The 26,454-nt window shown below is 44.1% G+C and overlaps 3 protein-coding genes across 5 annotated transcripts in view; 2 read left to right on the top strand and 1 right to left on the bottom strand.

Moving 5' to 3' along the window:
• The window catches only part of LOC129600879 (uncharacterized), a 37,464-nt gene extending 28,471 nt beyond the window's left edge, over positions 1–8,993 (top strand). Inside the window, 8 exon segments of the mRNA XM_055499512.1 lie at positions 2,452–2,739; positions 3,415–3,894; positions 4,774–4,815; positions 4,818–5,310; positions 5,968–6,511; positions 7,052–7,383; positions 7,901–8,049; positions 8,356–8,993. Of these exon segments, the coding sequence (XP_055355487.1) occupies positions 2,452–2,739; positions 3,415–3,894; positions 4,774–4,815; positions 4,818–5,310; positions 5,968–6,511; positions 7,052–7,383; positions 7,901–8,049; positions 8,356–8,390 (2,363 nt within the window). The 3' untranslated portion in view covers positions 8,391–8,993.
• A 4,210-nt stretch (positions 8,994–13,203) lies between these two features.
• On the bottom strand, positions 13,204–14,380 carry LOC129600884 (uncharacterized). Its single transcript, XM_055499520.1, has 2 exons — positions 13,951–14,380; positions 13,204–13,710 (listed from the first exon to the last, which is right to left on the bottom strand). The coding sequence occupies exons 1-2, from the start codon at positions 14,028–14,030 to the stop codon at positions 13,329–13,331; spliced, it is 462 nt and encodes a 153-aa protein (XP_055355495.1). The 5' UTR covers positions 14,031–14,380; the 3' UTR covers positions 13,204–13,328.
• On the top strand, positions 13,428–16,862 carry LOC129600883 (uncharacterized). Of its 3 annotated transcripts, none has more exons than XM_055499517.1 (3): positions 13,428–13,522; positions 14,804–15,162; positions 16,147–16,862. In XM_055499517.1, the coding sequence occupies exons 2-3, from the start codon at positions 14,926–14,928 to the stop codon at positions 16,681–16,683; spliced, it is 774 nt and encodes a 257-aa protein (XP_055355492.1). In that variant the 5' UTR covers positions 13,428–13,522; positions 14,804–14,925; the 3' UTR covers positions 16,684–16,862. The 3 variants fall into 3 exon arrangements, with proteins under 3 accessions (XP_055355492.1, XP_055355493.1, XP_055355494.1); XM_055499518.1 differs by lacking the exon at positions 13,428–13,522 and adding an exon at positions 14,628–14,707; XM_055499519.1 differs by lacking the exon at positions 13,428–13,522 and having other exon boundaries at positions 14,794–15,162.
• Positions 16,863–26,454: the final 9,592 nt, after the last annotated feature.

Here is a 26,454-nt window from a genome sequence, read left to right on the forward strand (position 1 = left end):
TTATCCGGTGGTTAATGGGCTGATAAAACGGGTTATCGGCTGATTTTGGGGAAATAATGCTGAGTTTGTGGTTGATTACGATGCTGTCATAAACAATAATTATTCCGTTGATTAATGATAATCGTTAGGAGAGGTCACACTCACGCGGAAGCCAGTTACGAATTTTCAGCAATTTTCTAAATTATTTCTGAGTCAGCTGATTTTATAGCGCTGCTTAATGCGCCAATAAAAAATTTGTTTTCCAGTTTTCCGTGGGTTGATTATTTTATTGGAGATGTGTTAATTTGATTTTATTTTTTGTGTAAGTAGATCCTTTTTTTTTCGGATCAAGGCTGTTTGTAAAAATTTCGCTAGCCGAAAAACATTTTAATTTCGTCACGTGGAAAAATTGAAAAGAGGTTTTTATAATTGAACATGGAAATACATTCATGCCGGAAAACTGTTACAAGAAAAATGATAACCAGATAATCTGACGGCACGTTTTTTGTATCAGAACCGACAAATATTTTTTTTGCCGGGAAATTATTACAGGAAAACTGGATAATTAGAAAAATTCCCGAGGCATGTTTTAATGAATATTCAAATGAGTTTTGCCGGGAAAATTGTTACAAGAAAAATAATAATCCAAAAAATTGGTGAGACATTGGTCTAACTGAACCGGCAACGAATTTTTCCGGGGAAAATTGTTACGTGAAAAATGTTAAATAAATCTCCGGGAATCCGGTAAATCCAGCACCCATCCTCCCTCCTTGGAAAAATCATTAGAAACGTTTTGAAAAGCCGGTACATGTTGACAATTACACACTGAACACAAAACCCGCACCGTGCTGAAAGTGGCCAAGAAAATACCCTCTCGCAAAGTAGACCCAATTATCCTGATCAATACCCGCCGTACACGAATTGTCAGAGCGTGAATAGAGTTTCGGCCGTGTGATTGGCAGGAGGAGCTTAAAGAACAGTCTGACATAAACACGAGCACGCGTTATAATGTATAGAGTAGCGGGAAAGACCGTATACACGTAATCAAGCAGCAGCCTTATCAGCGCGTATTTCCGGCTGCAACCGTCGTCTTAAGGAAGATGCTAGTAACGGTTAGTTCGTGGCTAAAATTGGCTGTGGGCGATGCTGATTAGCTGGTTTGTTCGCTGTACGACCAGAGCACATGGTACGGATGTTTACCAAGTTTTCCGCGGTGGTAGTTGCTGCTTGGCTCGTGATGGAATTGTGGTGGTTGGTGTGTATTAAAAAGCCCACAGATGAATAGATTAAGTAGTCACGATTTATACACCGCACTTTTACACACTGATGGTTATGCAATGATTAATTATACGGAGAATTTTCGGGGTTTGTTGTGGTCTGGGTTGGAGAAACGATTAGGACCGCACACACATGTGAGGACGAACTGTACCTGCTGATGTTGTGTTGACGGGAAATGGGATGATTAATAAATTCGCTGTACTGGAGTTGTTTATTTATTTGAACTGATTGTATCGTTTTTTTTTATTTGGCTTCCGTTGAACGATTCTGTGAAGTGCTGCACACGCACAGTCGCGCACTATGGAAGCAATGGATGACGGTAAATACTGAATAGTAATAGTGTTTTCGTAGTGTAGTGGCTTACAACGTTTACTAACATTGCGAAATTGAAGCGTTCGCTACACAATTATTTGGCATATATGAAGTTCAACTTCAACTTTTGAAGTTAAACACTGATTTTTTTGGAAGGACTCAGTATTAATAATTTTCTTATTTACGAGTACAGAAATTGTTCTGGTTGAGCTCATAGTTCTGAATTGCGCAAAGAATTGTTATGCGAAATAAGAGAAGTATTTTGCTCAGTATTTATTGGGCCTTTTAATTTATTTTGCATAAACGAAGACGTGGAAGTGTGCTAAAAAGCCAGTTGTTTTTTTCAGTCCTATAGTTTTTGTATTGGCTAAGTAGAGTGTAAACACACCAGCCCGTGTCTCAAGGCCGGCGTCGTTTTGATCGGGTGTATTTATGCACGAAACAATATACGCCTTTTCAATCTTTCAATCACGCTTTAATCGAGCCGGTCAAGGTGAACGAGCACAAGGTGTTTTACCGGAAACGGCGGGAATCTTTTGTTAATCGTCGTACTGTTATCAATTTAGGTTGGATCAACAATGCAAATATCGTAGAAATTGTGTCAGGAAGTGACGAAAGAAAATATCAGTGAAAATTCTGAGAATAAAATAATTTTGGTAAAAATTATTAATTATTTAGGAAATGTTCAGCTGTGTAATTGGCGAATCCTGCGTCTTTATTGATTAAACATTATAATTTTAACAAAATTTCTGGTATGGAGTCAGTGTTTATTATAAGTTTATTTTTTAGTATTTATTCGTGTATACTGAGGTATTTTTAATTTATTTTACATTAAAAAATGGGCATATACTGGTATTTAACGGGTGACTGGTTGATTGGTAGGTCGCGCTGTGATCTCAGGACGGTTCTTCAGTCTGCACAAGAACTACCAGCGGCGACGGTCGCGGTTCAAGTTCACCCGGCCGGAGAACGGCGTGCTGGTGGACGAGACGTACCAGGGTCCGGCCAGCTGTTTGTTGCAGCACGTGGCCTGCTGGAACTTCAACACCTTCACCCTGGACCACCTGACCAACGGGCGGGCGCTCTTCCACCTCGGCGTGCACCTCTTCGAGGAGTACGGCCTCGTCGAGCACTTCCGGCTGGACCATCTCAAACTCATGAAGTGCTTCGGTAGGCATCGTTCGACATTTCTTGATCAGGATAATTTACTCAGTTTACACTTTATACTGCCTAACTTGTTTGTAATGTGAACATTTTGCATGGCCACCCAGTGCTGGATATGTTATGGTAATCGTAGTGTAATGGCACACTCGTTTGGGCTAACTTTCATTCGGACGGTGGTGCAGACGCTTTCCGTACTTCCCTAAATGACAAAGTTTGCTTTTCATACGACATTGTTTTCGGCTGTGTTTTTGTTCCATAATGGATTCCCTTATGCCCTTTTCCACTGAAATTCTCTATTATTTTTAGAAGTATAAGATTTAATCAGATCAAACCCCTGCTGTTTCGTTTGTCTGCGTAGAAAACAGAAACAGACATTGGAAGAAAATCAAAGCAGGAAATCTCGTGAAAAACTTTACAAAGTTTAGATGGAAAAACATTTCATTTTTTAATTTCAGATTTTTAACTGCATTAGGAAATTTTGCGCTTACAAGACTGTTAGGGAAATAGAATTTTTTTCGTGTATTGTGTTTTACGAGTGTAAATTCTAATTACGATTGTCCAATAATACGGCTGACGGGAATAAATTAACTGGATTCATTCCATTTTACATGTAATATTATCCGTTTAAATGAAAATCTTATTTTATTTTCTTGTTTTTTATCGGAATGTATTTGTGTGAAGGTTTGCTGGAAGCCAGCTACCACAGCACCAACCCCTTCCACAACTCCATCCATGCCGCCGACGTGACGCAGGCGCTGCACTGCGTCGTGCAGCAGAGCGGCATCCACCGGCATCTGACCAAAATGGAGACGATGGGCGCGCTGTTGGCCGCGGCCGGCCACGACGTGGATCATCCCGGCGTCAACCAGCCCTTCCTCGTCGGGACGCGCAACTACCTGGCGCAGCTGTACAACAACAAATCGGTCCTGGAGAACCACCACTGGCGCACCTCCATCTGCCTGATCCGCCAGTCCGGGCTGGTGGACCACTTTGCCCCCGCCGAGCAGAAGGAGCTGGAGGATATCATGCGCACCATGATCCTGGCCACCGACATCACCCGCCAGCCCGATCTCATCGCCCGGTTCAAGCAGCTGAATGATTGCCGGCGGCCGGAGGAGGTGCTGACCGACCGGGATGAACGGCTGTTTGTCATGCAAATTGGTACGGAATTTTCTTTCATTTTTCTGCAGGCTTTCCGCCCGGATTTAGCTGGGTTGTTGCAGAATTTACAATTCAGCGAAAAAATGTTTTCGTTTGCTTTTTTAGTTTTCGCAATAAATTCAGAGAATTTCATTAATTTTTAATTTATTTAAATTCAAATTTTTCATTAATTTGGCGTTCCAATATTTGAAAGAGATTTTCTCTGTGGTAAAAAAAGACGGCTAGGTGATTTAATTAATTAGGAATATTTTTATTTGTTGAAATTAATTCTGAATGATTCTAAATACATCTTCTGTAAAAATGCAGCGATTCCGCAAAAAAAAATACGCTCCATTTAAAAAAGGAAGCAGTTTTGAATTCAAAAATGCAGTGCATTTATGAATAGATTTAATAGGCTGGGTGGATTACATTTCATTTTGTTTTTATCGCTCACTACGTGTACGCCACTGTACGGTCGCCGGTCGCGGTAGTGCTTACAGAGATATTGTAGTGTAGCGGCTTAAAATGACCTTTTCTGCCTTTAAAACATGGCAGTGAACCGTGTACGGTCCAGTGAGTCGAAGTTGAACGATCTGAAAAGCAATGTTTTTGAATAATTAAAAGTCAGTTGCAATTATTTCGGTAAATATGTCGCATTTTTTCCGGGGAGCACTTGTTGCTAGTTTATATAAAATAAGTGTTATTTAAAATAAATTGAATTTTTCAAAATAAGCTGGATGAATGTTTGAGCGATATCCAGTTTATTTTTGTTGGTTACTATTAACAAAGGCACACACTTGGAATAAATAGTAAAGGAAGGTAGTGCAAGGGATGATCTGTGGGTGGCTGAACCGACGAGCAGTGGTCGTCTTGAAAAAATCAAAAAAATGAAGCACCTAGCTAAGTGCAGGTGCGCTGAGTGCATCAGCCGTATCTGGTCGCAACCTTCAAGCAGGGCGACCGTGAGCGCCGTCTCAACCTGCCCGTGACGGCCATCTGCGACCGCAAAACCAACAACCTCCCCCGCATCCAGGTCGGCTTCATCGAGTACGTGGTGGCCCCCCTGTTTCGCGAGTGGGGCCGCTTCAATCCCGGCAGCGACCTGACCACCACCATGCTGCGCAATCTCGAGGTGAATCTCGTCAAATGGCAGCAACTGGCCAAGGAGTACGCCGAACGGCAGGCCGCCGAGGGCCCGGCCGGGCGGGAGGATGCCGGCGCGCAGGTGACGGTGGCCGCGGTAGCGCACAAGACGCCGGTGGTGCAGATTGTGGCCACGCCCCAGCCGGAAGATATCAAGGGCTGGACGTCGGAGCTGCCGGCCGCGACGTTGCCGTTGGTGCGGTCGACCAGTCGCAAGAGTATCGGGGCTGGTGGCGGGATGGCCAACAAGCGCCGGCATAGTCTGCCGCCCACGCTGCACGATAAACGTCCCAGGTAAATATTTATATAAAAATTTAAAATATTTTTTTTCGAAAAGTAAATTTACTGCGACTTTAATTTTATTTTTCTCTTGGTTGATTTTGCAAGCATGAACAGTTTTGCGAATAAACAGTAATTAATTCAGAAATGATTTAATTTTGAGAAATAAATTTAATATTCTGAAGAGAGAAATGAGTTTTAATTTTCTGTTACGAATTGGTTTTGAAAGTATGAACCGCTTACGCTGGACGATCAAATAAATTCCGGTAAATAAATCCAGCTGAACAAGAAGCTTTAGTTGGTAAATAAAATTCATTAAGGAAATAAATCACCCCGCTAGAAAAATAAATGAATTTTAATGCTTTCGTTTTGGCATTTTGATTTACTGTACATAATACAAACTACACAGCAGCAGCGTTGTTATATGTCAACAGATTGTAGTGCAGCGGCAAATGGATGAATGGGGATATCTGTTGCGTGTTTCATGATAAAAAAGCAAAAATGGTTTTTGAACAAGTAGTTTGTACAGCTTTTTTAATGTAAGTTTTTCTGCCCTACCTGATCATGAAAAATTCGAGGAAACTTCCTTTTAACCCTTAATGTACAATTTAAAAATCATGTACAATATAAATTCGGCTAATATTCATTTGAATGTTTTCCTTTTCCCCACAGAACCTCGCTGCACCGTGAGCAGTTCTCCAGTTCGTCGTCGTCGCGCGGCCGTCGGCACTCCATCTTTAGCGAGACGATCGTGCGCTTCTCCACCTCCGGCGACCCCTTCGTCGACCGCGTCAGCTTCTCCGTGGAACCCCCCTACCGCCCGCCCGACCTGCCCGGTCCCTCCTGGAGCACCGAGGACATTGCGCCGCGTATGTCCCGCATCACCTCGCTGACCTGCGACACCGAGGTCAGCCGGGTGTCCACGGCGGTGACGGCCGACACCGACTCGGAGGGCGACGAGATCGGGCCGGTGTTCGCGCGCGACGACGGCGGAGCACGAACCACGCAGCGGAAACTGCAGGCGCGGATCAGCCAGAGCTTCGATGAGGAGCCGTTCATCCCGCCGTCGGAGGCGGAGGAGGACGAGGAAGAGGAGGAAGAGGATAAGGAGAACTCCGGGGAGGGACCGCGGGAGGCGACGTTGTATTACGACTGGAATGCGCGCGGGCCCAAGTATTTCGAGCGGAAGATCAAGGAGGAAGAGGAGCAGGTCGAGGTAAGATTCAGCTTGTTTTATAAAATATACATGTATATTTTTTCCCGATTTTTTTTGTTTATTTTCGGGTCTTCTGGCATTAATTTTTTGCTTGTGATTAATTCTTAAAATTGTATGTGAATTAGTTCTTATTCTCGTATTTGCGCTACCAACAACGGAACAGATAATATGTAATGTAAGTGCATTTAAAAAGATGTTTTGAAAATTCTTAGTAAAACGTTCTCGTTATTATTTTTTTCCCGTTATGCGGTGTGAGCAACGGTCGAACGGTTACCGTAGCTATGGGGCACAAGCACCGTGCCACTGTGCTACCATATCGCTGTCTGTCATCTGCATACTGTGTCGCGTCAAATGGTCACAATCGGCGCATTCGTGAAACAATAATAAAAAATGTGATGGAATAATAATGAATACTCGTGCAAAAATAATCTAATTAAATCAGTGTGACAGTGCAGTATGGTCCATTATGTTTTTCCTCTGTGGATATATTTTCAGCACGTGTATACAGTTATTTTACACAAAGGGCATTCTGTGCTACAGTTGGCGCCGACGGATGACGACCTGCCGCTGCCGCCGTCCCGCCGGCATTCCAAGCCGCCCAGCCATCCCGGCATGAACCCCGTCAGCGCCGTGGCGGTGCTGGGCAAACGCGGCAGTGTGCCGCCCTTCCTGTGCAAGTACCCCGAACGGCTGCAGAACCGGCGCTGCTCCGAGCCCATTGCGCTGCCCTTCCCCTTCCTGCTGGGCGGCCGCGACGAGGAGGACGTGGACGTGGACACGGAGGAGCCGGCGCCCAAGGCCTTCCTCAACCGCCGCCGCTGCTCCGAGCCGGTGGATGTTCTCAGTACGTCGCAGCGGGTCTTCCTTGAAGGGTACGTCTACAGAAATACAACCCAAAAAATTACAAATATTTTCAGAAAAAATTAAAAGAAATTTTAAATTCGAAAATTTACAAATATAATTCAAAGAAATTCAAAATAAAATATGTCACAATGAAATTCCGGTAAAAAAAAATAAAAAGGAAATTAGAAAATTAAAAATAAAAAATAAAGAAATTCAATAATAAAATTCAAAGAAATTCAAAAATGAAACAGCAATGAACTTCCGGTAAAAATTATTGGTAACTTTAAATGCGGATATTTAAATAATCATAAAATTCTGCATTTGTCTCTGTAATTAATTCCTAGCAAATTAATTTTCGTCTTTCGTTTATAATTACTTGGAGTGTTTTCTAATTAAATTGGTTCGGGCATAAATAATAATGATAAGTATATGTGGCTTTTATTTCGAATAAAATCCCGTATTTTCAAAAAAACTGTATAATAGCTGTTCAACTGTTTGATTTATAATAAAAATATAATTATTTGAATTCTGTTGGTTGTTTTGTAGACTGCAGTCCCTGCAGCACTCAGTATCCTCGTCGTCGGTGAGCGGTCTGGAACGGCCGTCCAGCCGGGCCAGTGATAGCGAGCGGCGTCGGCGCAGCGGCAACTCCAGTCCGGGCGGGCCCCCCGGGGGCGGTGCGGCGGCCGGAGGGGGTAGGTACCCCGTGCGCATTTGACCGCGCACACTCAGCCACACACTTCTTCACTTCACACACACACACTTCTCTTTCGCTCTCTCTCTCCTTCCTCATTCTTTTCACTCGGTATGCATGCTGGATTTCCGAAGCATCCTGATTTTGTTGCCCGCTTTTTTATGCCTGAAATTTCCCGAATTATTTTACAATTTATTTTTGCTCGGTGTACTGGCAAAATAAATTAATTCGCCAAATTGCTGCAATTAATGTTTGTTTATTTTAAAATAAATTTAAAAAATGCTCAATTGTCGTTATTTGTTTACAGGATTGACGGCCGTGACGCCGTTTGTATTCTTGTGAAACGGGAATGGGAAAAACGTGTATAAAGCCGCAGCGAACGCCTTGGTCGGGGACGGGAGAATAATTATTTATAAATAATTGATGGGAAATTCATCCATGATTTTCTTGGACGGTTCGGTTGCTCCTTCTGAAACCCTGATAATACTCTTACCAAAAAATCAGCCACGACGACGACACGATGTACAAAAAGCGCGGGATGCATTTGTGTATTTTGTACAAAAGATGCACCGGCGACGGTGGGAAGAATGGATGGTCCTTGTACAAAAAAAGGGCGCGTTCGGCGCGCTCCTTGCATTCCCGGGATACGGTTGCTCCATGGCGTCTGGATGGTGTGTGCATTGCGCGTGTGTGTGTGTGTTCGTGTTTTCCTCAGTGTGTCTCTTTCTGTACAAAATCACAGTTGGCTGATTGGTGTTTACTACACAACAATTGTACCATTAATTCTGGGTTTTTTCTCTTCTTTTTTTTGTAATGATTTTTCCCTGGGGGAATATTTCTGGATGGTGTTCTTTCGGCGGGGATGTCTGGTTGTTGGGTTGTGAATAGTCCGCTGCGGCGACTGGTTGACGATTGGGTTTGAGTAAAGGTTGACAATATTGCTGGTTTTTGGGTATTGTTGAGGAATGTACGATAAATAATCGTACCAAGAAGCGATAGATTGAAACTGCACAATTGCTACAATAGTAACTAAATTTAACTTGTGTGTGTTCCATTAAACTGCAAGGTTAGTTTGAATTTACTTTGAGCGGGATTTTAATTGCATTCCTTTCATGGAATAAACTTGAAAAAAAGGTTAATTATTCTCCACGCTTTCCATTAAGCCAAAACTAAATTTAATTTCAATTGCATGCCGTCGTTTTAATCAAACTTAATTCAGATTTGACTTACACTTTACGCCTCCCATTAAATTAACGTGAATGTAGTTAATCTAAATCGTGCGCCTTCCATTAAATTAGATTTAATGTAAACTGCAGGCCTTCCATTAAGTTAAACTTAATTTTTAAATTTAATTAAAGTTGCCAGGGTTCTCGGTGAAAACACGGAAGAATTACGGGAAAGCTTCCGCACTCACTATGGAGCCGCGTGAAAAGAACAACAACCACACACGGCATTAAAAATAACCGTAATAATAATTATGATGGAAGGCGAATATCACCGTCCACATCGCTATTTGTGCAAAGGTCATTCATAAATGTACCGCAATACTAGATACAGCAGCAATCGGTAAACGTATTAGTAATCGCACACGCGCATTGTTTTAATTTTTATCATTCGATTTGCACCTAACAGTGCCACATGCTAATCCGTGTTAGGCTAAAACAGTAGTTTTACCAGGCGCAGTCATCCTGAAGTAAGTCGAGGTAGATTGTAGTATAACGGCAGCGAGCGCCACGAATGCTAAACTTAGTTGCCTGTTTCTTATGCAAAACTGAAATCCATACCTTTTTTATGCACATTTTGTTTTCGTTTTTTAATCAAGCAGAAAAAATAAAGTACGAGTATGTACGAGTACACAGCATGTACAAATAACTCTGCCGAATGTGCTGCACGTGCTAATTCGTCCAATACAAAACGCAAAAGATGGAGCTCTAACAGGGGATGAACGGCTAGTTCACCCCTGTGCGCGAACAGAAACGGAAACTGAACGCCAACACACTGCACACTTTATCTCTCTCACATACATCATATCAAAGGCCACCGCAGGACCTTGCTGCGGGGCAAAAAGGAAAAAGCATCCAGCTCAGACGACGAAATCTAGCAACTGAAGAATCTACCAGATTTAGAATCTGGTAGATGGAGAAAAACACGGCAAAAACAGCAAAACAACCTAGCAGCCGCCTGTGCGCGGGTGAACGGAGAGGCCACTCCTCCTCACAGAGCTAAGCTTTGCAAACCTTTTTAAAGGAGTCGAATCTGTTGTTTCTGCTTGCAGCAACAGTTGTTACGAATGGGTCTAAAGTTCTAAACAACTGGGAGATATCGGCGTTTATTCTTGATACTTATGGCCTGAAATGATTTCCGGACAGCAGCCGCGGCCAAAGTAGCCATAACAAATAAGTACTGAGAATTATTGCTTCGTTGGAGGTCTACTGTTATGCTTATAAAATTAAATACACAACAAACATTAACCCTCCACGTTACCGTGCGGTGTCTTTTCGAAATAATCAGTTGAATTTCCGCTGAACCTCCGCACCAGGTTTTGTGCGGTACTGTCTGCCTTCACTTCTGGTATACGGGTGTGCTGTCAGCATTTAAGGTTGGTGCTGATGCCGGTTGAGTTGCTAGTTTTCAGCTTTCGAGGTCATCCAGTTCTTACGTCCGCTTCAACATCGATAAGCGGGAAGAGCTGTATAATCCCGGACGGGCGGAGTTTAAATGGTGAGCGTTTCCCGTACCCCGACAGAATCTTCCGGTGGGCACCGCGACGTTTCGCCGAGGACAGCTATAGTCGCACATACCGTATTTCGACTCAAGTTAATTTCGACGCGCGACGCTTTGTCGCAGGACATTTAGTCGGCAGGACATCACGGCGCGAGGCTGTTTCGACGCGGCGAAATACAAGTGAATTTAAAAATCTTACCCACCAAAAGCTGGTGCGAAATGCAGACATCAATTAATAAAGAAGAACTTTCTATAAAGTATAAACCTATCAGGCCTGATCGTGCAAACCATGCAAACATTTCTTATTCTCACAGTGACTCGCGAATGATGATGTTTGTACGAGGGGTGTGAGTTTGTGACAATGTGCTCGTATCATATTCATGTGATGCGATAAGTACGACAATGTGAGTATGCGATTATACCTGGTGTATCAAACCACGATGCTTGAAGTGAAATTGTTCGAAATTCGCTCCCAGGAAACTTATGGTAAGGCGCTTCTTCTGCTAAACCGTTTTCGACTCTTTCGATGTTAATCATACCTTACAGATAAGCATTTTCTCATGTAAACTTTGTAATTTATGACCTTTCGTACCGCGCAATAACAAACTACCTAACCGTCGCGTTCTGCTGGCGTACTGATGAGATAGCTTAAAGTATCTGCTATCTAATTCCCACACAAACCGCAACGGGAATCTGTATTCTTCCATTAAGTACAGATCAGTAAACATGAATCCCTGCCCCGGAATACTGTTTTCTCCTAACGAAGCAACAAGTAAGTGGATTTCTGTGCTGTTAATTCAGCCGGCATACGCTGTATACTTACACCAAAGCTGATGCGCCACGTCGAAAAGAAGAGTTATCGGTTTGCAAAAACGGCATGTAACGTTCCGACACTGACACTGACTGACTGGCACCGTAATGCGTTTCTTGATGTAAAAATGCAGTGTGTTTAATTGCAGTTTGTTCTTTAATCCGTAACGGTATTCGGATCAGTCGTCGTAGCGTTCCGAAAACGTTTAAACGTTGGCAAGTTTGTGACAGTAACACTTAGGATTCGCTTGGGGATGAAAACAGTAAAGAGGTGGTCCAAACACGATGTCGAAGAAAGGCCAAAAGGTAAACTCTTGTGAGATACACCAAGCTCGATACCCATTTTTCTGTAAACACGTCGACCAGAGAAATAAAGAGACAACTGATTGTTGTAGATTCAATATGCATCAGGGCTAAGATAAATCACGCTGAACTTTTGGTCTATCAAACGACAACTCACATGATGCTCCGTTAGTGTGCCTTTGTCATCTGGTGGGAAAGTGAAAAATACGATATAGAAAGATTCTGACGAATGGACAAAATGCAGACAAAATCACAGTACTCGTGACCTTAGCTAGGATGATAAGCAGTTGCTGTAAGGCTTCCGCCGGTAAAATACATTCGGACGTATCTGTACAGATCTGTAGTACTAGTTGCATTGTGACAGCGCCACGCATCCAGAACAGCCGTTTGCATTGGCTGAATTCCTGATTACAACAGCAACCCCGAACGAGCGTGGAGTTTTTCTCCAACCAAAGAATGCTCGACTCTGTGCCACAAAAATTACTCCAACGGTCTGATAGAGAAGATAGCTAATCGTAAAGAAGTATAATTAAAGCAGCGGCGCTGCGTTGTTGACTTCAACGATATTGTGCTGGAAGGTCATGACGACGAAGCAACACAACGCTTCCCGAGCCGAAACCGAGCTGTTTTCCTTGTGCAAACCGCGACGCCGTCTGCCGCGCAAAGACCCATCCCTCTGGACCAGCGAAAATGCTCTTTGCCGCATCTGTGCCACATCTATGACTAAACTAGGTTACCTTGTATTTCGGGTTTTTTAACATTACAATTATTGTAGCGAAAGCAAGCTTACCGGCCGTGACTTCATAATGTTGTTTTCGACTGAGCTTCGCAGTAGATGTTCATAGCATATGCGTTTACGTGACAGTCTTGGTCACCGGACTTTTGGCACATCTGTTGGTACTGAAACTTTTAGGAATCTTATTCCATCGATAATTCTGCTACCGAACGTTACGCCTAGCGATTGTTACGTCCACCTATCAAGTTTTTTGGCTACAGAACGGTCATAAAGCAATGGAAAAATAATTAAAAGACTACGAAAGCGATCGTTTCCGCGCATGTATGTACACGAATTCCGTATACATGCCCTTTTCCCTTAACACTACGCGTATATATTATGTTATTGAATGTGTTTTTATTGGTCAAATCGAACTGAAATTAATGAGGGGAAAATGCGTAATTAGAGATTAGGAATCACTGAGCATCCTTGGGGGCGAACAACCACTCGCGCACCCCAATATTAGGAGGCCAGTTTCCAGGAGTAAACATTTTATCAGACTCATGAGCATAAGAACTGTGATGTCTCCAAGTACGGGCTAATACTTTAATAAGTATTACCGTTTTACGACTAGTACAAGATAACAACTAAATGAGAAGTACAACATCCAAAGACACAGCAACAGGAAATAACGCACAGTTGCTAAGTCATCGTTTGTATCGTGACTTTCACGATATGCCAATAATCTCGTGATATGCAAATATACCACAAGAACCAACACGTGCAAACAGGCTATTCTTACGGCCCTTTTTAGCAGAGTAAATCGACACAAATCTGACAGAGATTCCGTTCGATTCAATGGCGCTCTGGAGATCCTTGCTGTAGTCATCCAGTGTCTGATGTCGGGACGGATCCAAAGGGGGTATGCCATGTAGACAGTAGTCCTTCTTCACTTTCTCTTTGTCAGCTTTACTGGCGCGTTTAGCCCGCAATGTCGACATAACGATGTCCTCACTGCTTGCTGAACCGGAGTCCCGAGTACCGCGAACCACTTTTTTTCTTACGACGGTTGCCCAAGAGCTCCTCATGTCCGACAAATTGGGGGTGGGGCTATCAAAACATGTGGGAGTGACAACAGTATCAGGGGTTGACATAGGGGACTGGGGGGTGCCAAGTGGAGGGAAACTTTCTGGGTCTTTGGCAGGCGTCGAAGCGGTCGATCGAAACCCGAAGGGTTGAGATGCTAATCGACCACTTTCGACGTTGCTCGAGGTAGGCGCAGCGGAGGTTGCTTTCAGGGTTTTGACTTCATCTTGCAAGACCTGCAGAGACCGGGCGAACTCATCGTACCTTTTCTGGCTCTCTAGTAGTTCTCTGATCTGGGCATCCCTTGAAGATAGCTCAGCCTTCAGTCGCTGGTTTTCTTCCATGAAGGGAGTGACAAGTGCGGAGACTTCAGTTTTCAGGCATTTAGTCACACGGGATTCAGCTCAGAGGGATCAATGGCGTTCCTCTCAACATACTCCAGATCGTTAGCTATAGCCGGGATTAACTTTCGAATCAACGGGATGAGCTTTGCAAAAGACCACTGGTCCTTAGCCGTGCCATCAGGGAACAGTCTGGTGAGTTTTTCGACGTCGAAACCCTCGTAATCTCCAGGATCGTCAATGGCTGCCTTAGCCATGGTTATCCGATATGGATATACCATATCATCCCGAAAGACAGCTCGTTCTTGTTTCGCAAATATTATGCCACTCATGTACTAACCGACAAAATGCCACTCATGTACTAACCGAGGAAATCTGGAGGATAATTCATATCATTAATCCTGTTGTATGGGGACTGTTGTGTATGGCCCTATTTCGAGGCGTTCTCATGACCCTGGTGTTATTTAGTGTTGTATGTATTAAGCATTTGTATCTTCCAAGTGGCTCACCACACGCTGCAGCAATATTAATTATTAAGCAGGACTATACTGTAGGAATGTCGCATTGTGATTCTTGTATTGATTTTTCCCGTTTGAAATGCACGGAGCGGTACACGCTGCATCCAGCCTGTATTGCGCACTGCACTGTGATATGGAGGCAGCGCATCGATCGATTCCTCCGTACGTACCTAGATGGCTGTACAGAGAGAAGCGTAGATCAGCGTAGAATAGGTGAATATACCATGGATGAGTATAATTTGTATCTTTGTATGTCAGAATATTCGGAATGGATGCCATGGACAAAAACTGTGTCAACCGGAAGTATTTGAGCATGTTCGGTGATTTTCCATCGAGTGAACAGATGTGACATTATCTGCTGATAGTAAAAGGAGTCTATAATGCGAATGGCTGATGATACGATTATTGAGGCAGTTCTGGACGGTGATCATCCCGATGGTTCTCGGGCAGCTAAAGACGCCAGACAAAATGCCACTCATGTACTAACCGAGGAAATCTGGAGGATAATTCATATCATTAATCCTGTTGTATGGGGACTGTTGTGTATGGCCCTATTTCGAGGCGTTCTCATGACCCTGGTCGTGGTGTTGTCAGAAGAATTCAAATTTCGTGACTTGGTGGGTGTATTTCGGATTTCATATGAGTCGTTAAAATCCCTCAAATATAATTGATCTATGCTTAAACATTTCAATACAAAATAGCACGTCTACTAAATTCCACGTAACGGATTATTCACGTATTCAAATTTGCTGACAATATTTACCAAATATTTAAATTATCTGGTACATAGTAACGAAGTATGCTTCGTAATACTACAAAGTTACCCTGAAGGTGAATATACCTTGGGTGAGAATTTATAGTAACCGTAATCCGTTGTTGAGAAATGTCGAAGTATAGGTCTTTTTTGAGTATTCTACCGATCACAAATACATAATCAAGTCTTTGCATTAGGAACACTTCTGTCTCGTTTGTATTTACAGTACCCCTGATTGTCAGACGTGTGGTTGTTTGGACAACGGTGTTTCATTAGTGAAGTCTTGCAGCGACAGTGCTTCTAATTAGAAATTATATTGCTAAATACATTGAAGTACCACAGTGGCTCGACCGGGTCGAACTAACATATAACTGCATTTCCTAAGAAAATAAAAATTAACGTAGACGACCTCGAGCTCACTCTGCCTACCTTGAGAAATCAAGTTATAAACGTAAGAAAACGACCTGTAAGGCATCCAAGAAGAACCTAAGAAAACGGAGCATTTTAACGGGAATACACCACGGTTTCAATACGACCGAGTTTTCTCTTTCCAATTTAAGCCTGAACAATGTTAAGGCGTAATTTGGAAAGAGAAAACTCAGTCGTATAGAAAAATGTGGTGTAGGATTGTACCAACATGTCATGATCGTACTATTCGGCCTGTTACCTCCATATTGAAAAAAGCCATACTATCTTGGGGTGGACGACCATTTTACCGATTTGTTTTACTTGCCAGCACACAGTACAAGTTCTTTCGCAGCTAATACCGTCCAGTTCCCGGCTTCGATGAAATAAACTATTGTATTGTTGTTATGGTAATCGTAGCAATATGTGCTTTTTTTGGCAGCCCTATGCTCCTCGCCTAACGTCGCAAGTGGTCGCGGTCGTAGGATTTGGCGGACTCTGCTTTATCTTCGCAGACAGCCATCTTCTCGCCGTCATACGCACTCGGCGGTTGCACATACAGGTTCGCACATTCCGCCGGAGGCCGGACGCGCCCGTAGAAGATGAACAGATGATAAAGAGCGCAACAGAATGGTTGTGGACCAGCCATCAGTTGAACACCGTTATTAACATCGGTCGCCCTACGACGGGTGCTCACGCACTGCAAATAACGATCTTCACCATCATGCACCATACGTCGACGCGATACTATCTGCCACAGAGCCGCATTCTGTTCCCGGTGCTGATTTTTGAAAGCTTCGTGTATCTTGTGGGAAGTTATTGTCAATCCCACCTAATCGATCTGCAGTCGGCAATTCTCCACGCATGGTACCGCCATGATGTCGGTAATTATGAAGCTGACGATCTACCAAAACCGAAACGCCTACTGGATCTTCTAATAGCATCAGCCAGACAATACGGCGAAGTCACCCTATATTAGCCGTTATTGATGTACTGTACTACTCAAGCGAATGAATCGTGATTAAGCGGCTTACCATGTTCGGATCGTCTGTTTTGAGTAGCTTACCGTGAGCGTCGTATGCCTACGCAGATTTATCGGAAGCTGATAATTCTGTTTCTAAACCGGACCTTAGTTTTTGGTTCTTCCTGTTTTATACGTACCGGACGGTCTAATAAATTACAGACAGGTTCGATCTCGTCCCTCACTGACCTAATATTTCTCAGTATAGCATTAGCGTACTGGCACTACTGTGCTACAACAAAAAATAATAACAGGTACCTGTTTAAATGGCTTAATCTAAGGCGGCCTATTCGGCTGTGCATGGTCCGGACTCCACGGTGTATCCCTAGATTTTCTACTGTACAGTGTAACAGGGATGATCTGCCATGTTGGCAGTGTGTTTCGGATTCGGAAGCCGCTGTAAACTTATCGATTTTTCCACGAGTTACGAGTAATAGCACATCCTGCTTATAACCAGCGCAGTTCAGATTCTGTCCTGGCGAGTGTATGATGCAGCGGATAGCAGTCTGAAATAATGTACAGTACTGTTGATCTTTATGAGATTGCGATAAGTTTTTGCGGTCAGACTTTGCCAGACTTATTAATATTAATCACCAATGCATTGAATTACATTGTTCCCACAATTTCGTGTAAGCTGTTTATCTGACTATCACCCACACGCAGCTGATGCTGCGACTGGAGATACTTTGTATAGTCATCATGGCCAGCCTTGTCGAAACGAACCGTTCCTGTCAACATCCCCAGCGTGGGACAGCATCACTCGATGAAATATGGAAGATGGTCCTCAACATAAACTACCTGGCCATTGCCATGATATCGGTAGCTCTTTCCCGACTTGTTATAATAGCGGCATCCGGCGGGCATCGACCGTTTTCATCATAGAGCATATTGCTTTCCTTGATTCCCTACATGTAGGTGTAATAACAGTAGCAGACGAACTGCCATTTAGGTAGCCCGCATTTTCAGCAGCAAAATAGAACTTATAACACCAGCGTAAGAATCATACGAATGAACTTAAAATAAGTAGTAGTCGCCTAGATAACAAGAATCCCAGCGTGATCACACTTCCTACAAATTAGAGCTCGTTAAACATATGTGGCACTACGTAATAATTAACTAAAACACATTAATTTACGAAACTTTAGGCGCATTTAATTTTGCAGCCCCCACCGAGTGGCATCCCCGTCCAGATCGCTTGCGCATTCGCCCTGGTACTGCCTCCCGTGATGTACGTGTTAAGCCCCATTGCCGCCGCGGTGCACGCTCTGCGGTTATGTTGGCAGGTTAAAGATTTCCGTTTGAAGAACGCTGGTAGGACGGTCGACCGGAAGAAGCTTAAGCAAGCTTCGAAAGCGTGGCTGTGACGTGTGGGGGTAGGATCACACGCCGGGATGTACGTACGGATGCTGACTGTCCGCCTTCCACCTGCAACATACGGATAATCTAGTCAATCTATGCTGTGATTTGCTGTTCTCTTTTACTAGCGGTGTATGTGATGTCATAACGCAGAGTCTATATAAGCTCCTGTCACTTCTAATATCGGTATCGGTAGTCTGAGATTTACTTCTGAGACTGCTTTCTAATTACGATTTCCTAGTGTTGTGGACTACGAAGTGTATTGATAAAGAGGCAGCAATACTTGTTCCTACGGAAGTGCATAGTCGTTCCCGGATTATCGCTTAGTATACAGGTTTGCTCGTGACACAATCGTCCTAGCTCTTTGTTGATCCTCGTAGAAACTGCGACCGGAGATCGTAGTTGGATTCTTCGTTAGGGATTCCCGAGCTCCCGTGTTCCCGAATCGTCCGTCGTTCCACCGTAGATTATCTGTTACAGTTTGAGAGTACGAGTGCCTACCGACTGAGCATTACAGGCGTGGAAGAGTAAAGATTGTTCATGGAGCCCTAACCGGCGTGAACGCTTATACACGACATGGCGCCCACCGGTGTCTTTTAATTTTCCCGATGTAACAGAAAATTATTGGTGGAAAGTTGGTGGTAATTTACAGCAAAAGTGGTCCGTACAAGAAAGGCGTCGAACCGCAAAGGTGCGCCGAAGGAGGTCAGCGTTCCTGATCTGGCCTAGTTAATTTATTTTGGCGAGCTTCCTCGCAATCGTGAGCTTCCTCACTGGTGAGCTTCCTCGCCAATTAAATTTAAATTTAATTAAATCGGACCGTAGGAAAACAGTCGAAACCTTAAAGGTCGACTGTGTGAATTAAGTGGTGTTTTGGTGGGTAATTTCCGGGTTGTCTGCGCAAAGCAGTAACCGCGGTGAATAAACTGTGAACTGCTGTGTCAGTGTACCTGGCCAGCAGATAGATTAGATAGTAAGTACTGAGCCACTGTCAGTGGCCAGGTGAGATAACGATCTTTGGTAGCTGAGTAAAGGCAAGCCGCAAGCGGTAGCCAAAATCAGCAGCCAGGGATAGTTGTCAGTGGAAAAGGTAAACACCGGCAAACGGTGATTGACCTGTGAGTTAAAATCACTGCAGTACGCAAAGTGCAGCAGGGTGATTTTAATAAACTAATAACTACAGTTGAAACCGCAAAGGTCGACTGTAGTAATTAGTAAATTATAGTATCGTAGCACTGTTTCTCTAACAGTCTGATAAGGGCAAGCCGCAAGCGGTAGCCAAAATCAGCAGCTAGAGATAGTGGATTGCGAAAAGGTAAACACCGGCAAACGGTGATCGACCCGAAGTGTAAAATTACAGCAGCACGCAAAGTGCAGCCGAGTAATTTTAGCACTTAGTTTTTCAGTCGAACCGCAAAGGTCGGCTGTGGTTAAATCCCTCACTGAGCAGTTCAAACCTTAAAGGAGGACTGGGTAGTGGAAATAAATTGCACAATCGCAATTTCTGAAGTTTACGGTAAACAGTAGCACAATAGTTACTGTACGTACCGTAAGAATGTCCAATCCAGAAAATAAGAATAAGGCGTTAAGCCAGGTCCCGGAAGATAAAATTATACAAGGTCCATATGAAGGAGCGGCGACGCAAACCAGGTTTAAATTCAAACCCGACGAAATACCGTTAGGTTTGATGTACTTCGCACTCAATCTGGAACCACCCAAAGGTTCCAGAGCTTACTGTGGTAAGCCGTGGGTAGATTTCCAGGAGTTGGGGAAATCGGTGGACCCAAACAAAAGGGCTCCCTTTTACTACAATGGATGGTATGAGACTGAACGGTGTATTCCAGAAGCTTATCTGGATGTCACTGATGAACAGTTTAATGAAGCAGTTAAAAAAGCTTACAAGTGGTTACCTGAATATAAGAAAAATATGGAAGATCGTAGAAAAGCGGCCATTATTGCGCTTGAAGCAGCTGCAAAAGTTGGAATAAAACCAAAGGAGTCCGTTTCTGACGATCGACCCAAGAGAGCGGTGGCGGCAAAATCGAAAACTACCGAGAATACAGAACAAGTTACTCGTAGTGAACCTAATACAGAACCGCTTAAGCTCGTAGAGCCACTTTCAGAGGAAAGCCCCTTTAACAAGGAACAACCTCTCCCAGATTTTGATATGGATGAGGATAGCCGATCAGAGGATGATACGCCCATTCACATGGCGTTTGGTGAAAATGCGGATATAGCTCCGGAAGCATCTGCAAGAAAGAAAAGTATCATGGGGGGCGGGATGTCTTTTCACCCGACACAATTGAAATTACATGCGTTTGTTTCGGAAAAAGACTTCGAACAACCTGATGAGGAATTTCTGGCTAAGGCAAAGGAAGTTGATAGGCTTCTAGCCCTTACACAAACCGATCAAGATGTGGGATTAGTCGCCCGGAAGACGATGCCCGTGCTGCTCCAGGGTCTGCGGACATGGATAGCCACCACGAAATTAAAAGTGGACGAAATGGGAAATTCCATGTCGTTGGATGCCCGAGTCGATGAAGAGCGTAACCTGAAATTAAAATTCCAGAACGACTTTAATGAGATGCGCATTAAATTCGAAAATGAACAAACCGAAAATGATCGTTTGGTAAATGAACTACGCATCGCGGCCGATAATTTGTCTCAGTCACGAGATGTTGGCAGAAACGCACAAAATGCTCTTAATGCTATGAAAGATGAGCGTGACGGATTAAAGGACGCTAATCGGCATTTGGAAAAACAGTTGGAAGAAGCTCAGAGGGAGCTGTCGGCAGCGAAAGCTACCATTGACGGTTTTAAAGCACAAACGCTCCCTGATACGACGAAGCAGGTTATGGACCTAGACCAGAAATTATCGAAAGCACAGAGGGATTTAAGTGCGGAGAAAGACGCGCATAAATTGACCAGTAAAAATTTAGCGGACGCGCAAAATTCCTCTCAAAAGCTCGCTAAGGATTTAGATGATGAAAAGAAGCGCGCTAAAGACAGAGAGGACACCCTGCAGCGGGATCTAACAAAAGCTAATGTACAGCTTAATAAACTGTCCACGGTTGGCCCAATGCACATTCCTAAGGAAAAAGACGAAGCGGCACAAAAGGAAATCGAACGGCTGGAAGGATTATTGGATACGGAAAAGGGAAATAATCGCAAAGCCCAGAAGGAGCTGAGCGATATTAAGAATGCTAAAAGGTGCGCAAACTGCGAGAAAGCCATGCAGGCGAAGAAGGAAGCACAAGCTGCTGCCTTCGAGAAGGATCAAAATTGTAACCGACTATATGAAGAAAACAAACAGCTCCGAGATGAGTGGTACGAAAAGCAAGATCAGCTTACCAAACTGGAGGATGAATTTAAACAAGCGTGCAGCGAGCTTCTCCAGTTCAGAAATTCCGGTGTTGGTCTTGGAGGAGGTCAAAGACATTTCGAAAGGGAAGCGCCGGTAGCGACAGGAGATGTGCTGCGTCCCACTCCATTTTCCCTGTTTGATCCCCGGAATTTTTCAACATCTAATGAACAGCTTTCAGCCGCTGTAACTAATCCGGCTGGCATCCTTCAGAAGCCCAGGCAGGAATCACGGGTTGAATTCTCAGAAGCCCATGCTATGCCCCGTTCGTCTTCGGAAAGTCAGGTTCCCAAGGAAACTGTGCCGCCCAACCAAAAGAAAAATCGCCCCACAGATCTACGCCAAGAGATATTTAAAAGGGCGTCCGATGACGTTAGTCGTCATGCTCGTAGATCTGAAAACAGGGACGGTTCTGATATCGAAAATGATCTGCTGGACGATTTACCGCTTGATGACGAACACCGTCGTCCTAGTAGCACGGCCAGTAACGAATCCACGTCCAGAAGTCTACAATTAGAAGAATGGTTGATTAAGCAAACGCAAATATCGGATAGGGCAGCACTCACACAAGAATGTGTTGTTGAATTAATTACAAAGCTGGCGGAAAAAGGAAACGATAAAGCCGAAGGCAGTATGAAACTGCTTACCTTCGACGATTCCCATCCAGAAAAAATTCAGAAGTGGCTCATGAATGTGGAGCAATGTCGAACCACAAATAATTGGAATGATGAGGTTACTTGCCGTAGGGTAACCGGTGCTTTCACTGGAGCATCTTTTCAATGGTTTGAAAAATTCTGGAAAGACAATAAATGCAAATCATGGTCCGATTTCTTTAAACCGGCAATTATTGAGCATTTTAATGGCTCATTGTCCAAGGCGGACATACGCAGGAAAATGAACAATCGCAAACTGGATTTTTACGAGCCGGTTCGTGCTTACCTGGATAGTTTTCTCCCATGGTTTGAGGAGCTAAAAATTTCTGAGGAAGAACAGGTTGAAGCGCTCCTGGAGGGTGTGCAGGATCATCGGCCGGCATGGTTCCGCGAGATCTACAACGCATCACCGAAGAATTATTCAGAATTCGAAAAGAAATTGCAGGACTGTGAGAAACTGTGGAAACGAATGAATAAAGATAAGAAAGTGCCAGAACCGACACAAAAGAATATACCGGCAGAACCGAGAAGTGCTGGAAATAATAATAATAACTCAAATTACGAGAATCGAGGCAGCCGCGGTGGCTCGTCCCAAAGAGGAAATTATTACCCAACTCGGGGAGGTCGTGGAAACTATGGGAATAATCGCGGAGGATATTCCCGCTCATACACCGAAACGGTGATTCCCCAGCAACAAAATTCTGCGGCTCCAGTGCAGCCTATCCTGAGTGTGCCCCAGCCGCAGTTCGTCCCGGTTCCAGTGTATCAACAACCGCAATTTGTTGAGCAGCATCCGGTGCAATTTGCGCAGACATTCCAGCAGCCCATTCCGATGCAAGCTGCTATGCCTGTCCCTGTCCAGATGATGAATCCGATGATGCCAGTGATGCAACCTCAGTTCCAGCAACCGGTACAGAATTTCGATCCGCAGTACCAACAGGATGGACCTGCGAATAATAATAATTATAACGGTGGTGGTAATCGTGGGAACTACCGAAATAATAACAATAACTACCGCGGACGTGGTGGTATTAATAACGATAATAATCGTCAGCAGTATCAAAATCAGAATTATCGCCCGCAACAGCAGGCTGGTAATCAACCTCCGTTTGATGAGCGTAACATTTTAAAGGATAAATGGCGAACAAACCGCGGTGTTGAGATTTGCTTCCGCTGCCATGGGTTACATCCGGCAGCAGGTTGTACGAATCAATTTGTACTTCCTCGTCAGTATGAACCGTCCGCAGAATTATTGGCGAAATACAACAACCCTCAGCAGCAAATTAATATGATGGAGTTAGACTTACCAGCTGGTTTGTCTTCCCCGACGCCTCAGTGTAATAAAATGGAAGTCCAGGACTTTTCCCAGTATCCGCTGGCGGATCATGTATGTCTGCTGCCCACGCTTGATGCACAGGCTTGGTACTCGGTGATCGATATTAATTACCAGAAAGTAAAAACAATGCTGGATACGGGTTCTAGCATTTCTGTCATGTCTCTAAAAATGGCGAAGGATTTAAATTTAAATATCCATCGCTGTCCTGATCATATTAAAGGTAGAGTTGTTCATACAGCTTACCAGGGAAGACAGTTAATCGAGCCGCTTTCGGTTGTTGTCACAATCCATGAATTTGGCATGGCTTTTGAACACGCAATATTGGTGAGTTCTACCTTCGACAGGGATCATGTTGTTTTAGGTTTAGACTTTTTAGCTACAAAACCGTTTGTCCTCGACATGAATACGATGACTTGGCGTCTCTCGCGTAGACGGCCTAACGCTCCGGCATTCTTTCGTCGCGAAACTCACCTAATGTCGGATGTTATCCGCTCACACGATTTTGATCCCTTAATTCCTCCGGGAGTTAAGCCGTCCCCCTTGATTCCAGCGCTGATGTTGACTGAACGAATTGGTGTCGCTAAAGAAGCGAAATTTGTACCATATGAATCTGCACATTTAATTTTGTCAAAAGCTGATCCAGAAATTTGTATCCTACATTTACAAAAAGCCAAACAGGAGTGGCCTCGCCCAGCGCAGCTGCCACCAACGATAAAAGTGGCTGGCGTACCGACAAAATCGGAAAGTAAAGAAGTAACGCTCGTACAAGCGGCACGGTCGAAGGAAGGATCCGACCAACGCGATGAGGAGTTTGTGCGTAGCGTAGTTCAGGAGATGATTCGCCAATATCTCCCGAAAGCAGTCTCCGTAGCGGATGAACCGGTTAAGTCTGTAACTAAAAAAGAAATTAAAACGGAGAAAAACCCAGAACACAGTCAAGTTCGTGGGGGAGGCGGTGAGATGGTCATAAATAATATGCAGTCAAGTTCGCGGGGGAGAGAACAAGTGTCTCCCCAGCCGCCAATTAAACAAGAAAAAATCTGTCAGCCGTCGCTGGCATCCAGTTCGAGTACCTCGTCTTCGGCACCAGTTAGTACTGTGCCCAACTCTGGTTCACGTCAAGTTCGTGGGGGTGATGACCCCTTGCAACTTCCTATTCAGATTTCATCCTTGGACGCGGTCTTACAACAGCACCCGGCAGCAAAATATTTGTATATGGGCGTCCTAGAAAAATCATCCAGATCGGTGGAATGTCTCAGCATGGATAATAAGCTGTTAAATGTCATACCTGTTGAACGTGACCGTAGAGACGTTGATGAAGTCCACGATTATCCGTCCTTCATGGCACGGAATCCAGAGTTGAAAAGGTGGATGTCACCGATGGATAGACCGCAGGATAAAAGCTTGTTCCCTACAAAAAAAATGTTCCGTGATCCACAGTTCTGGAGAGAAACTCAACAGATGTGTGTGGACAGCCGCATGTGGTACAAAATGTACAAGAAACCGTCGCACGCTAATACTAATTATACTAAGCACGAAATTAACCGGATGACAATCTGCGAAGGAATTTTGTGCAGAGTGCCTGATCACTCTGGCGCATGTCCGAGGATTTATGTGCCACACCAATGGCGGCAGAAATTAATAGCTTGTTTCCACGATATCTTGGTGCATAAACAGGTATACGGCCGGTGCGAAAAGTTGTATCCATATCTAATTAAGGTCTTCTACTGGCCGGATTGCATTATTGAAATTGAACGTTACGAAAAGAACTGTGATACGTGTAGAAACTCCCTGAATGATCGGCGACATTTTGAATTAACCAAACGGAAGGAACAGTTACATGCTCAGAAAGCGATTGGAAAACGCAAAGTTACCTTTTCGCAGGATAACCCGGCACCGGCAGGTGAATTTGAAAACGGCAGCTTCGTTCCTGCTGATGACATGCGGCCCATTGATATTGGTCCTTGTCCGGTTTCCTATGAGGATAAACAGGCGGAGAAGCAAAGGGAAATTAATTCGCAATTAATCGGTAACTCACCGCAGCAAAGATGTCCTGAGTTTACTTCAGAAGAGGCCAAAGTGACATTTGATTTAGCCAAAAATGTTAATATTAATGAACAGTGGGAAATCTGGAACGAAATACAGAAACAGAAAGCATTAGGAGAGTCCCTGGCGGTTAACTCAGTGTCACCCACGATTGGAAATGTTGAACAGCCATCGGGAAGGTGTTCACCCCGACGCAAAAAGTCTAGTTATAGTCGTAGAATTAAACGTGAATACGCGGAAAGAGAGGCGGCAAGCCAGATGTCCGCTGAGACAGTTCAACCGGCCCCGGTACAGCAACCTGTGGCAAAAAACTTACCCAAACGATCGCAGGATGTTCGTGAGTCCACAGAAATTCCTGCTTGTGTGTACACAAAGGATGCCATCGAGCTGGCGTATAGGGACGCCCATCTGAAACAAGCCCAAGCGCAGACGGAAATTAATTCGTTAGAACAAGATATTTACCGTTTTGAACCAGAACTCGGCCCTATCGATTGCTTCAAAATGGAGCTCTTCCTGGCTTCACCGGTGATAATTCAGCCCCATTCGCAGGGAATCATTCGAGCAACAACAGCCATGTCGGACGAACAATTTATGGAATTCCAGGATGAGTATTTATATACTCAGCCATTTCTCTACGAAGGAAAAATACCTGAATCGAATAAAAATGCGGTATTATTGGATGGTGTTTTGACGCTTAACGAGTACGGTAACTGTCGGGTCTGAATAAAAATGAATCGAATAAAAATGCGGTATTATTGGATGGCGTTTTGACGCTTAACGAGTACGGTAACTGTCGGGTCTGTGTCGTCAACGTTTCCGACAAACCATTGGTTTTAAACGAAGAAACTAACCTTGGCGAAGTTGCGCTTGTGGATGCAGTATACCAGATGGACTCTCCAGAATTCCGGGAAAGCTATCACGGTGATTCTTGCGGAGTCTCACCCGAAGAAAAAGGTGTTCCGGCATTGGAAAAAATT

This window comes from Paramacrobiotus metropolitanus, unplaced genomic scaffold (assembly GCF_019649055.1).
Source record: "Paramacrobiotus metropolitanus isolate TYO unplaced genomic scaffold, Prichtersi_v1.0 Parri_scaffold0000201, whole genome shotgun sequence".
Lineage (NCBI taxonomy): Eukaryota > Metazoa > Tardigrada > Eutardigrada > Parachela > Macrobiotidae > Paramacrobiotus > Paramacrobiotus metropolitanus.